The 12,289-nt window shown below is 35.7% G+C and overlaps 4 protein-coding genes across 12 annotated transcripts in view; 2 read left to right on the top strand and 2 right to left on the bottom strand.

The window, feature by feature from the left end:
• Positions 1-38: 38 nt before the first annotated feature.
• On the bottom strand, positions 39-1,546 carry LOC140675003 (neuferricin). Its single transcript, XM_072908987.1, has 4 exons — positions 1,223-1,546; positions 1,010-1,150; positions 536-722; positions 39-413 (listed from the first exon to the last, which is right to left on the bottom strand). The coding sequence occupies exons 1-4, from the start codon at positions 1,524-1,526 to the stop codon at positions 221-223; spliced, it is 825 nt and encodes a 274-aa protein (XP_072765088.1). The 5' UTR covers positions 1,527-1,546; the 3' UTR covers positions 39-220.
• LOC140674999 (alpha-(1,3)-fucosyltransferase 7) lies at positions 1,460-6,399 on the top strand. Of its 7 annotated transcripts, XM_072908983.1 has the most exons (7): positions 1,460-2,140; positions 2,217-2,341; positions 2,499-2,702; positions 3,522-3,783; positions 3,878-4,029; positions 4,228-4,959; positions 6,272-6,399. In XM_072908983.1, exons 4-7 carry the CDS (start codon positions 3,523-3,525, stop codon positions 6,390-6,392), a joined length of 1,266 nt encoding a protein of 421 aa, XP_072765084.1. In that variant the 5' UTR covers positions 1,460-2,140; positions 2,217-2,341; positions 2,499-2,702; position 3,522; the 3' UTR covers positions 6,393-6,399. The 7 variants fall into 7 exon arrangements, with proteins under 7 accessions (XP_072765084.1, XP_072765078.1, XP_072765079.1 ...); XM_072908977.1 differs by lacking the exon at positions 6,272-6,399 and having other exon boundaries at positions 4,228-5,418; XM_072908978.1 differs by lacking the exon at positions 6,272-6,399 and having other exon boundaries at positions 2,499-2,721; positions 4,228-5,418.
• A 62-nt stretch (positions 6,400-6,461) lies between these two features.
• Positions 6,462-10,409, top strand: LOC140674998 (gametogenetin-binding protein 2-like). 3 transcript variants are annotated; one of them, XM_072908974.1, is made up of 11 exons: positions 6,462-6,893; positions 7,521-7,711; positions 7,797-7,940; positions 8,017-8,229; positions 8,295-8,498; positions 8,569-8,737; positions 8,860-9,024; positions 9,203-9,283; positions 9,388-9,657; positions 9,776-10,153; positions 10,239-10,409. In XM_072908974.1, the coding sequence occupies exons 1-11, from the start codon at positions 6,807-6,809 to the stop codon at positions 10,407-10,409; spliced, it is 2,073 nt and encodes a 690-aa protein (XP_072765075.1). In that variant the 5' UTR covers positions 6,462-6,806. The 3 variants fall into 3 exon arrangements, with proteins under 3 accessions (XP_072765075.1, XP_072765077.1, XP_072765076.1); XM_072908976.1 differs by lacking the exon at positions 6,462-6,893 and adding an exon at positions 6,976-7,286; XM_072908975.1 differs by lacking the exon at positions 6,462-6,893 and adding an exon at positions 6,976-7,366.
• A 972-nt stretch (positions 10,410-11,381) lies between these two features.
• Positions 11,382-12,289, bottom strand: part of LOC140675001 (3-oxoacyl-[acyl-carrier-protein] synthase, mitochondrial) — a 2,404-nt gene continuing 1,496 nt past the window's right edge. Inside the window, exon 3 of the mRNA XM_072908984.1 lies at positions 11,382-12,289. This exon is cut by the window's right edge and continues 114 nt beyond it. Within this exon, the coding sequence (XP_072765085.1) occupies positions 11,661-12,289 (629 nt within the window). The 3' untranslated portion in view covers positions 11,382-11,660.

The following is a 12,289-nucleotide window of genomic DNA, read 5'->3' as shown; positions in this document are numbered from 1 at the left end:
GTATCTTTATATAAAATCATTTTGTACTTTATATTAACTAGAGGCACTAATTCTGTAATGAATATAAAATTATAAAAAATACGAAAAATTATATAAAGAGAATATCTTCAATTCATTTTTACATGTACTGTAATGTTATATAAATATAAAATCCGAATATATATCTGAGTCTTTCTCCTGATTTGACAGAATTTTCTAATCAATACTGTTTCATATTAGATCAAGATTTAGTCGTTTTTAAAACACATTTTGTTTCATATTTTGCACAGCCATTGTATTCTCTTAACATAGTTTTGTTCTCTTCATATTCTATACTATCCAACCTGACACAGGCGCATCTAGATGTGCTTTGTGTACTTGCAGTTTCAAACAGCATTCTTGGTACTCCTACCCAATCTCTGTCAATGCCACCACTGTTAAATACAATAAAATGAATCACATAGTCTTGTCTTTAAGAAAAAAAAAAACTTTTTCTTTAGTTTTTCTTTAATGTTAAAAGATTGTTAATATATGATCTCCATAAACAAATTTCTACCTCCTTTTGGTACACCAGAATACAGTACCAATCTCTGGCTTCCATTCTATATTACAGGGTGGGAACATTCTTTTCCGTTTCTCTTCCAGTGACTTTTCCTTTCTAGCGACTAGTAGTTTTTCTTGTACTTGATAAAACTCTGTAGTTGGACTGCCATTTTGATTATAATATCTGCCATATAATTTACCTGAGGAACAAACAAAATATTTTAAAAAAGTTTGTATGTGCAAATTGATCCACCTCATGCAATGATTATATATATATATATATATATATATATATATATATATATATAAACATAATCCACCATTCTTTCTTTTTGCACAATAACTAAAAGATACCTTTCCTCTTATTCTTGCTGCATAGGTTGATAAAATATCATGAGATTCTCTTTTGGTTCTTAATAGAATAAAATTATTGTGAAGTGGATCAACTGCTCTTATGTCCCTGATGTTGCAGTTTAAGTAATTGTACCTTTGTAAATATAGTTTGCATTATAAAATTGCAGCCAATCGTCCAGTGCCTTAACTTGTTGCACGGACAAGCTAGATATGTCGTCCGTTAAACCTTCTTCGTCAAATTCTCCAGTAATAAATGCCAAGGAAGCATCGCGACCTATAAACAAATATTTTTACATACACAGTGACTAATATATAATATATTTTTCAATATAAAAAAAATAGTTACCAGTGAAAGCGTAATAATTTCCTCCAGATCCATAATGCTTTTCACCTTTAGTTACATCAAAAACTTGGCCTAATATCGAGAGATATAAACCATTCTCCAGGTTCGTATATTGTTTCAATTCATTCGTGGTAAATATCCTTTGCCCTTTGTCAGAATTCTCGTTTAATCTAAGATATATCGCGTCAATTATATTTGACATTCCATCCATCAAGTGAATTTGTTTGAGCTCTTTAAATAAGTCGCGCAAATGAAACAAATACATGATTCCCAGTAGCAGGGATAGCCAAAGATATTTAGAGATCATAGTTATATTGTTTATAAATACTCAGAGATTCCGACATGTACACGCTATTCCAATTTTTAATGATCTTTCACAATCTCTTTCCACTTTCCATTTTCCATATACATACATACATGTGAAACTTTAAATTATTACAGAGTCCCTACATTATCGACTCTAGCAATATCGTGCCTGTGTTTGGAACTACGTAGCAAAATCGATGAATTTCTCTGTTGATAACACAAGATGAGAAAAAAGTAAAATTCGGAAAAGGGTGAAGATTCAAAACCGGCGAAAAGAGATACAAAAATAAGATAATATCTTTGTAAATTAGTAGTTGTAATAAATAATTGTAAATATCGCAATTGAATATATAGTATCATATGGATTATCACTTGCGTCAAACGAGCAGCTATAAAAAATATACATAATATTCCGATCAAATAGCGAACAAGGTGCAAACATTTACACGCGTTGTTTATAGCCTGATAAACACGTAATAATAATAATAATTATATATATATATATATATATATATATATATATGCAAAGGCACGCACTATTGTGTTCCAAAAACAAGATATACGTGGAGTTCTGAAGCCTAACTTTTTCTGTTACAATTATTATAACGTTCTCGTGTATGTATAAAAATTTTATATATATAAAATTAATTAACTTCCATATGTAATAACTTTTTACTTTTTATTTTCCGAGTCTCTAGATATATTAAATAAGCGAAAATAATTATCCAAAATAATAAGACTCAAGTGGCAAAAGAGAAGGAGATATCGCGGGAAAAATAGCCAAGCCTTTCTAAAATATTCACATCGAATATAAAGGTAATTGAATATAATTATGTATAACATATATCTATATCTCTATATTATATAAATAAATATAGATTTTTTAAATTTACATTTTGCTTATTTAGAATCAATCGATTGAAAGAGTGAGCTGAAATTCATTCTCAGACTTTTGTTTACTTTATATATATAGTTTCACAATCAAAAAACATGAGATCGATCATTTAATTTCGATTGACAAGCGGCGCGTGCGAGAGAGGCACGTTTGACATTTCAAGATTTACGGACGTCTACCAGCTGATACAATAACCGGACAGTAGCCGGACAGTGGCAAATGACGGTCTAAGCCTGGAGGACTGCTGTCACGCTTGGCTAACCAAGACAATCGGGATCAACGGTCAGTCGCGTGTCGACGTGTATCCTTGTTGCAACGCGCGAGAGTGCATCCGCAACTTTCTTCATCATCCGCGTCATTTCTCTCCGCGAGCTTCGTCAACAACTATCCGTCCGTCTTTTAACAGTGCATCGAACGTGATTACCGCGATGTGATCACTTTTTTTAATCAATCAATATTTTATTTCTGCACGTGGCATTGCAAAATTCTCTCTTTGTGTGTGTGTGTGTGTGTGTGTGTGTGTGTGTGTGTGTGTGTGTGTGTGTGTGTGTGTGTGCATCGTTTTATTTTATTTTTCATTATGTAAAATAATCTATATAAATAATGATTAATTAAAATAAGACGCGAGATGAAGAAAGTTCGAAAAGTTTGTCTAGTGATTCCTTAGACTAAGGTATTTGTAATATTTATAAATTTTTTTACCTTTGGGAATAGAAAACTTTATAAACATTACAAATACGCGTTAGTCTAAAAGACTTGTTCGATTAGATTTAATTGTTCTTCTTGTAAAATTGCATTTCCTTTTCATAAAAGATATATAGTTATTTAAAACGAAAAAAAAAAAAAAACAAAAAAGATAATTATTTAAAAAGAAAAAAAAAAAAAAAACAAACAACAAGAAAGTTTGACGAAGATTTTATACGCGAAACCGGAATCGTCAGATAGCATCGCTTCGTTTATTCTGTTTTAGCGCGTAATTTTTTTGATAAGATATCGGTGAAACGCATACAAGAAACACACCATCTGGCATGTAATAAAACTTCAAGATCCTCAATATGCTTTGGTTAATAATTTCTCTACAAACTATTTCTATTTGTATAGAATGAACGATAGCATTATGCGCAAGTTTCCACGATTCATCACGCGGCTCTTGTCCGTCCTGTTCATCTGTAAAATTTTCTGTGTGCTGTTGCTGTTTTCGAGTTTCCTCGTCGTTGACAGAAAGTACTCTGTATTTTGGAAGCAGATATCCGTAAGACAAAAAGACGAAGAAGATGGAACATACGCTCCGAGAGAGTCTAACGTTTCGAAGATGATGTCCTTTGATAAATATCTTCTAGAAATAGGCTTTACCGATGAACAGGTAGAATATTGCGCGTTACTTTTTTAATCGATCGATTGGAAATGAAATTTGAAAGAGCGTTGAATCAGCATCGTGATACGTGTGTTTCTATCAGATAGGCAATATGTCTCTTCTCGGAAAATGGCTGTTGGCGCCGGAAGAAACTCCACCACCGCGATCCAATACTGATAGAAGCTATTTGATTCTGATCTGGAAACATGGCCCATTCCTGGAACGTAGGCACATTAGGCATTTTACGAAAAACAAGTTAGCAGTTTATTCTTATCCTTCTTTTTTTATCCCAGCCCAGCCGCGATCGTTGTCTGGGCAATTCGTCATTTGCGAGAAGATAAATCGACTTCAACCTTGCGAGCTGAAAGAATTATATATATCATATTTAGATCGATTTATAAGAGTAAGTCATACAAAATATCAACGAGATTTATAAAAAATTATACGTTTTAGATTTTCACCGTGGGATCAATGTTCCACGGGAAATTGTACGCTGACCTACGACGAAAAAGATTTGCACCGAGCGGACGCCGTGGTGTTTCATTTGCACTTGATAAAGAGGCCTTCGGAGCTGCCGGTGAGAAGCCGAGTGAATCAACGGTGGATCTTCCTGACGGACGAGTCGCCTTTTCATACGTTTCTGCACGGCAGCCAGAGATTATCGGATTATAACGGCCTATTCAATTGGTCCATGTCCTATCGAATGGACAGTGATGTACCGATTCCCTATGGAAGAACAGTACGAATCCCTGATGATGTTTCCAACGACAAAGTCAGACATTGGGACGCCGTCTTGAGGACTACCAAGACCAAACTGGTCGCCGTAATGGGCAGCAACTGCGACTCCCATAACGGACGATGGTCCTACGTAAAGATGCTCAAGTCGTTGCTTGGCGATGATCTGGACATTTTCGGAAGATGCCTGGACGGCAATAGGACCATCTGTCCGGGCCACTTTAAGCGGGATTGCACCGCTTTGAACGCGTACAAGTTCTACTTATCGTTCGAGAACTCCAATTGCCGGGAGTACCTGACGGAGAAGGTGTTCTGGAACGCGTACAATAAATTCGCGGTCCCGATAATAATGGGAGCGTCGCGATACGATTGTCAGCGATTGTTGCCGCCGCACTCCTTTCTTCACGTGGATGATTTCACCGGTGTGGATGCGCTCGCCAACTATCTCAGGTATCTAGACCAGTACGATAATCATCGGTACTTCAAGTATCACGAGTGGCGCGATCGTTACCGGGTGATTAACGAACACGGCTACTTCGGCAGCACATCCAGACACTATTGTCGCATCTGCGAGGCTCTGCATTATAACTCCGTCGCGCCCAAGGTTTATATGAGACTTGAAGACTTCTGGAGCAAGAAAGATTGTGTTCAGCGAGAGTTCAGATATATTTCAGCTAACACACTTAATTATTATTATCTATTTTCGCAAAATAATTAAAATGAATTAATATATAAATAATCTTTCGTCCAGCAGTTTTTGAAAAGAATCTATACAATTAAAGACATGAGTTCATCAGATTGAGTTCTTTAAATGCATTCACTTAGAGTGATTTTAGAGAAAACAAATATTTTTTATATTATATTATATATTAATATTTATTATAAAATCATAATAAAGAAAAATTCTTATGCACATTTTTTCTAATAAAATTATATAAAAATTTCAAATTTATTACAAAAAATTCAAAATAAATTAAAAAATTTTAAATTTAATTTTTCGCGTTTTGTATTAAATTATTTATTCGCGTTTTAAATTATTCAATATTTATAACTTTAGTGTAGATGATGTAAAATATATTCATTTTTGTTATTGTAATTTATTGTTTTATTATTATTGTAATTAGATAAAAGTGCACCAAAAAATTAATGAAATGGAAATATATATGTGTATACTGAAAAAAAGATTTATACGATATAATATTATAATTTTAATTAACGCGGTTATATATATAACATGTGTGATATTCATTAATTATTTATTATATATTTAAACTGAAATGTACATATAAAATATTTTTATAAGATATATATATATATATATATATATATATATATGTAAAGATGAAAGATGATTACTCTCTTTCGTATACGCGGTAATACAATAACAAATTCATAATTGCCGCCTAAATTAGCAATTACAAGAAAGTTCTCTCAAGAATATTTAAATTATTTTCCGATAGCGTAAATCCTCTAGGTTTATACAGAAGTTACAATGTATTTTAAAATTCATACTTTTGATTATTTCACGAGTGTGTGTGTGTGTGTGTGTGTGTGTGTGTGTGTGTGTGTGTGTGTGTGTGTGTGTGTGTGTGTGTGTGTGTGTGTGTGCGCGCGTGTGTGTGTGTTAGCGCGTGTGTGTGTGCGTGTATGTGGGCGCGTGTGGTGGAGAATCTTTTTAAATCTCGATAAAAAAAATATCCAGAGAAGTTCCATATCTCTCTTTAAATTCAAAGTGACATTTATGCTTACAAAAATTTTCCAGGAAAATTCTTTTTTTACGTCAAAATTTCGACGAAAAACATTTTCCGGGAAACCGTGATTCGAGGAGAGGCGGAGACCGGCCGGGATTAAAAATGAAACGAGGATGCGGTGCAACGCGATGATGACGCAGAGAAAGCGGAAGTAGTAGCGAGAAAGATAGACGGCGACTCCGTGCTCCGTGCTCGTGCACATGTTGCAAATGGCAGACGGTGCGTGACATTCCGTCACTCGGTGTGTTTTTTCCGTGTTGGTTTATGCAACTGAATCCCTCCACCGTGAGGAATCCTCTCTGAGAAAACCCCTCCTCCTCTCGCCTTAATTCAAAATCCTCCCCGGCATTCGCGCGGTACGGTGACCGGGGTCCGGGGTCCATTAACCGAAGGGAGAGGGCGGCGACGGCGGCGACGGTTGCGAGTCGCGAGCCGCGAGCAAGTACCCCTTGGAAACGAGGAAGATTAAGTTTAAGTAATTTTATAGAATCCGGATCGCGAGAAGCGGACACCGTACGTACGGAAATAGAGAAAGAGCGAGAAAGGATGGCAAGATTGGTAAACATTTTGCGGGACGATAGTTCCAAGTTGGAGTCCAACCAAATGCCGTTGAACGTCGACGGGACCTTGACGGTGAGCGTTTGACAATTGACGTTTGACAACCGGTTTTCTACTAACCCTCTAATGCGCGACGATGCCTTACGTAATGACAACCGTCTCCTCGCGGGACGCCCTTAACCTTAAAAAAAAAAAAAAAAAAAAAAAAAAAACGATTCTCGAAAGAGAATAAGAACACGTTTGCGACTGGATCGCGATTCCGGAGCTCGTTTGTCATTCGTTTCGATCGATCGGCGATCGTATATTATTGGGACCCAGAACCCAGACCCCAGACCCCAGAACTCAGATCTCAGATCCCAGACCCCAGACCCCAGACCCACTGCGACATCGTCGCCGACTGTAACGAACATGAGGCTATTAGCACTATGCTTGTTTTCGCACTTGTGTCATATACTCTCTTCGTAGAAGGTTGTACGATTTTCTAATTTCTGTATTTTTTTGTCGTCACTTCTCTTTGCATAAGACAGATGAAAAAATGTATGTAAAATGTATGTAAAATCCAGTAAATTATCGTTTTAACAGCTTTTAGCTGCAATATAAAAAATTTTGCTCTTAAAAGCTCAATGCATAATATCTTACATCGTATCACATGTGATTTATTATTTTATATTGCAAACTATATATTTATTTATATTCTTTTAGATGATCATGGACATAAAGAATTTAGGAGCAATCACTGATAGTCCCTTAGTGCGCGGTAAAAAGCTGGATGATTTTAAAAGAAAATATGATATGCTCACAAAGGGAGAAATCAAAGCATCGTTTGAAGTTACTTGTAAAGATATACTTGCCATTTTGGGCCAGGCAGAACCGTGTATCGGTTGTCGAAGAAGGTGATTATTTTAATTTTGTTAGAAATAAATAATATATCATTCCACTCTTGTGCCAGTAAGTGACAATAAAATATTCCGTGTTCAGTGTTGAAAGGTTGTTTCACGACTTGATGAAGTCAGGGCATCCAGCATTGGATCCACTGGTTATTACTCCCAATGGTCTCCTTTCTATAAAAGACGACGTTCTGGAATCACCTCAACGACTTTGCACGATATTACATGGACACAGGTATTTCATCAACAATTGTGAAAATGATTATTCGAGATAGGCAGAGGCAAAATTTTTATCATTTATGTCCTTGCAGTGCTAGGTTACATAATTTAGTGGAGAAGCAACCAAGAAATAGAAAATCCAGGCGATGCGTATTGCATTCTTTGGAAATGCAGCGAATGCGACCGCCATCAAACGCGTGGAGGGAAGTGTGGGATTGCATGGACTTACCGTGTCAACAGGAGCTGACTTTAATTGAGACTGAAACACTTGACGACACTTTGGAAACATATCTACGTAAACATAGGTATAAGTTGTATATTTATCTGTTAACATGAAACTCGTTTTAATAACATGATCGCGATTTTTCAGGTTTTGCGCCGAATGTCGTAATAAGGTGTTATTAGCATCGGCTCTTCTGACACGAGAACCCGAACCTACGAAAGAGAAAGGTTACGTAGCAGTTTTATACTCTGGAATTAAGCGTTGTATAACCGATCATCATGTTCACTTGCCAGCCATCACGGAATACATTAGTACCCTTATTGGTCGCGCGCAGCCAGAACTCATGGGAAGGTCTGATCTCCAGTGACATACGTTCGTGTAGTATTATGAAAGAAATAAAATAAGAGACGTTGATTTTCAGAGAGCGTCATGCAAAAACACTGGAAATTGCTCAAGAGGAAGTACTTACATGTTTAGGTATATGCCTTGCGGAACGATTGCATAGAGTTCATAGACGGCTGAAGGAAGAAGAGACCGTGTGTAAAGTATTAGCCGCTGTCGCAGTAGATGCATTGTCTAGAAACTTCCAGGTAATGAGATAATCTTATCTGTAAGATAATTATTTAATAAGGGAAAAAGAAATGTCTATTTTATATATTTACATGTAATTTGTCAGACTCGCAAATAAAGCCAAATATTTTGTCTTGTATAGATGGCAGTCGAGGTGAAACAAGGTATATCTCAATTAGAATTATTGTACGAAGAAATTACAAGGGAAGAAATAGCAAAGCAGCAAAGACGTGAAAAATTGCGACTTAAACGTAAGAAAAAGAAGGAACGTCGTTATGAAATCGAAGAGAAGGAGAATTCCTGTGATGTATGTTGTAATGTAATATATTTTTGCAAGATATACTTTTTAAAAACTATTTCAACAATTTTTTTTTTGTTCACCAAAAAAATATATAACACATTTATATAGAGAGAAATAAAATTAAAATAATTATTTACATGTATAATACAATATGTATAGTTAAAAGTTATATATGTTGCCGTAGTGTTCGAATGAAAGACAAAATAAATCTTCCTGTCTTTGTGTAGAATCAAAACCTACGACGCAAAATATTGACCGACATAAGGTACATAAAACTTGAATAATTTTACATATCTTTTATATACGTCTGTAAAAAAAATAATGCACAAATGTACATATACTTCTATATATTAGTGTTTTTTATTTCAGTTACAGGTCTTGGATCCAAAAAATAAAGGACCACCAACATGTAAATGTCCAGATTGTTTAAAGAAACAAAAAACACCTAGTATATCACAATCACAGAGTAAGGTAGAATTTGCATTCCCTGTGAAAAAGACAAGTGCACAAAAAGCTATTGTTATAAACAACACTTCCGAAGCAAAAACAAAATTTAGTACAAGTCAATCAAAACAAAGTGATACATCTCGTAAACAATTACTTGAAGAGGATTCGTCCGATACTTGTGAATCGTGTAAGGTAAGGTAACTATATTATAGTAATATAGATTTTTCTTATAATTTTACATTAAATTTTTAATTTTAAAAAATAAAAAATTTTAAATTCCTTTTTTTTTTTTTTTTTTTTTTTTTTCAAGGAAGGTGAAAAAATTGACGAGAGTCAATGGCGTGTGTATGACAAAGACTGCAAAAATTCTGTAACCAATAACCTAGTAGATGCTTGGATTACGAAACCTGATAAAACTAAGTATACCAAGTGGATAGCAAAACGTCTTGAAATGTCGGAGAAAAACCACTCCTCCAGCGAGCAATCGTCTCAAGATTGCGGATATTCTTCCGGACACAATATCAGTAGTTCTTCTCTTCCTAGTACACCAGAGGGTTCTGAAGTAGCTTGTAATGATGAATGTTGCCCTAACCACGAAGGTCAGGCGTGTCACGATAAAGTTAATCATTCCAGTCCTAGTATCTCTTTATTACAAGAAGGAGGTTTGACACTCTTGCAAATGCTAGAGGTAAAAATTTATACATGCATGATATCCTGAACATCAATAAATGTTTTCTCTATAGAAAAGCATTTAAACTCTTATTGTTTTTCAGGATTCCAATTTCTCCGATGATGACGAGAAGGAGAGTTATATTCCAGCGGAGGATGTGTTAGAGTTCAAGTCGCAAATGTGTCAACTTATGGAGAAACGGCTCGAACTTCGACAAATGCTTAAAGAACGTTTTGCTATGTTGTGCAAACAATCACTTACCACTTTTCATTAAGAATTCCTATTAGTTATGGTAATTCAATACAATATGACATTTTTTTTTTTATATTGATTTACTGCCAGTAGTAGCAGACATAAATACAATAGATGTATTTTGAATAACTGTTATTATTCGAAATCAACCTTCTATTAATTAATTATTAAATGCTAAAATGTAAACAACACATACATACAACATCAAGGAAGGATAGAAACATAACATTATTTATCTCTGCAAGCAGAGAATTGCGCATGATAAATAAAAGATATCAAGATAAAAAGAATGGTTTGAAATTAATCGAATATTGATTTTGAGAAGAAATATGAAATACACGATGCGAATCATAAGACTAGAAAATTGAATTTAATTGTATAAATCTGTACAATTGAAGCGTAGATATTTTGTATGAATATGCCTTGGCTGTTGAGAATATGGCAGGTCCGATTCTGTTGAGTGCAGTAAATGTAAATTGTTATAGACACAAGTTTTCCAGTGTAATTACGATATATTTAAAATTGTATTTTCTGGAAAAATTTTTTATTTTCAAGAAGATTGTATATTTACACGGCGATACGATTATGTGGACTTTCGTGTCAATAAGTTGTAATAGTAGAGATGCGATGGAACATTTATCGGAATCTTAATATAAAATGAATGTGTTGCATTCCAATATAATAATGTGTGTGTGTGTGTGTGTGTGTGTGTGTGTGTGTGTGTGTGTGTGTGTGTGTATGTGTGTGTGTGTGTATACATACATACACATATATATATATTTTATTATTCCGATGTACATCCTCTGTGTGTGTGTGTGTGTGTAATTTTCACACACACACACACACATTAATATACACTGCAAAAACATTCTATAAAAAGGATTATTGTCGTGAATTATATTTACATATATTGTATGTTGCATAAAAGTTATTAAAAATGTTTAAACTGCTCAACACTGATGATCAGTTGTGTGAGATTGAATTTGTTACTGAATTTGCTTTTCTTGTTTCAGATATATTTAATATATACATATATTACAAGAATAGTGTTCTTTCTGTATCAATTGAACAATAAGAAAGGAACTACTTATGTTTCTTACAGACTTCTTTCATATTTACATACTTTAAGGAACTGTCTATATCTCTTACAAATTTATTCTTTCAAGTGTTTACATACTTTAATTGATTGCGTTTGAAAAAAAATAAAAAAATGTCGATGATTAATGAATTCTATCTTTTAGCATATTGTAATTGTAACAGTTTTCAAACCTGTTCAATCGACATGTTGCGCGAAGCACAAGCACGCATTCGTCCCACCGAAGCCAAAGGCGTTTTTCAAAGCCGTTCGACGTGTCGTCGTATTCCACTTCACCTTCGTATGCGGTGCAAAGTTCAAGCGCGTCTCCAAGTCCAGATTGTTCAAATTCAACGTAGGTGGTATCACACCTTCCTTGATAGCTAGGATCGTGAAGGCGGCCTCCAGATTACCGGCGGCACCTAACAAGTGGCCGTGCGCTCCCTTGGTACTCGAAACCGTAACATTCCTGCTGTGTTCGCCCATCAGTGACTCGATGGCCTTCATCTCAATCGTATCGCCCAACGGCGTGGATGTGGCGTGCGCGTTCACGAATGTTACCTCCGAGCTCTCGATGCCGGCGTCCTTCACCGTCCGGTCCATCGCTAGCAACGCGCCGATACCATCCTCGCTGGGCGCCGTTATGTGAGAAGCATCGCCGGACAGACCGTAGCCCAGCACCTCCGCGTAGATGGACACACCCCGGGCGAGGGCGTGATTCAGCTCCTCCAGCACCAGTATCGCGGCGCCCTCGCCCATCACGAAACCGTCGCGATCCCGGTCGAATGGTCGCGACGCTTCCTGGGGTGTGTCGTTCCTCGACGTGC

The sequence above is a fragment of the Anoplolepis gracilipes genome, chromosome 17 (assembly GCF_047496725.1).
Source record: "Anoplolepis gracilipes chromosome 17, ASM4749672v1, whole genome shotgun sequence".
Lineage (NCBI taxonomy): Eukaryota > Metazoa > Arthropoda > Insecta > Hymenoptera > Formicidae > Anoplolepis > Anoplolepis gracilipes.
This window is presented reverse-complemented; position numbering and strand designations above follow the sequence as displayed.

Coding starts and splice junctions, on each gene's coding strand:
- LOC140674999 (XM_072908977.1), top strand. CDS start 3,523: ATGAACGATAGCATTATGCGCAAGTTTCCACGATTCATCACGCGGCTC. Junction 3,784..3,877: donor TAGGCTTTACCGATGAACAG/GTAGAATATTGC, acceptor TGTTTCTATCAG/ATAGGCAATATGTCTCTTCT. Junction 4,030..4,227: donor AGGCATTTTACGAAAAACAA/GTTAGCAGTTTA, acceptor TATACGTTTTAG/ATTTTCACCGTGGGATCAAT.
- LOC140674998 (XM_072908974.1), top strand. CDS start 6,807: ATGGCAAGATTGGTAAACATTTTGCGGGACGATAGTTCCAAGTTGGAG. Junction 9,025..9,202: donor AGAAGGAGAATTCCTGTGAT/GTATGTTGTAAT, acceptor ATGTTGCCGTAG/TGTTCGAATGAAAGACAAAA. Junction 10,154..10,238: donor CACTCTTGCAAATGCTAGAG/GTAAAAATTTAT, acceptor ATTGTTTTTCAG/GATTCCAATTTCTCCGATGA.
- LOC140675003 (XM_072908987.1), bottom strand. CDS start 1,526: ATGATCTCTAAATATCTTTGGCTATCCCTGCTACTGGGAATCATGTAT. Junction 1,151..1,222: donor AAATTATTACGCTTTCACTG/GTAACTATTTTT, acceptor ATTTGTTTATAG/GTCGCGATGCTTCCTTGGCA. Junction 723..1,009: donor TGCAAACTATATTTACAAAG/GTACAATTACTT, acceptor TTTGTTCCTCAG/GTAAATTATATGGCAGATAT.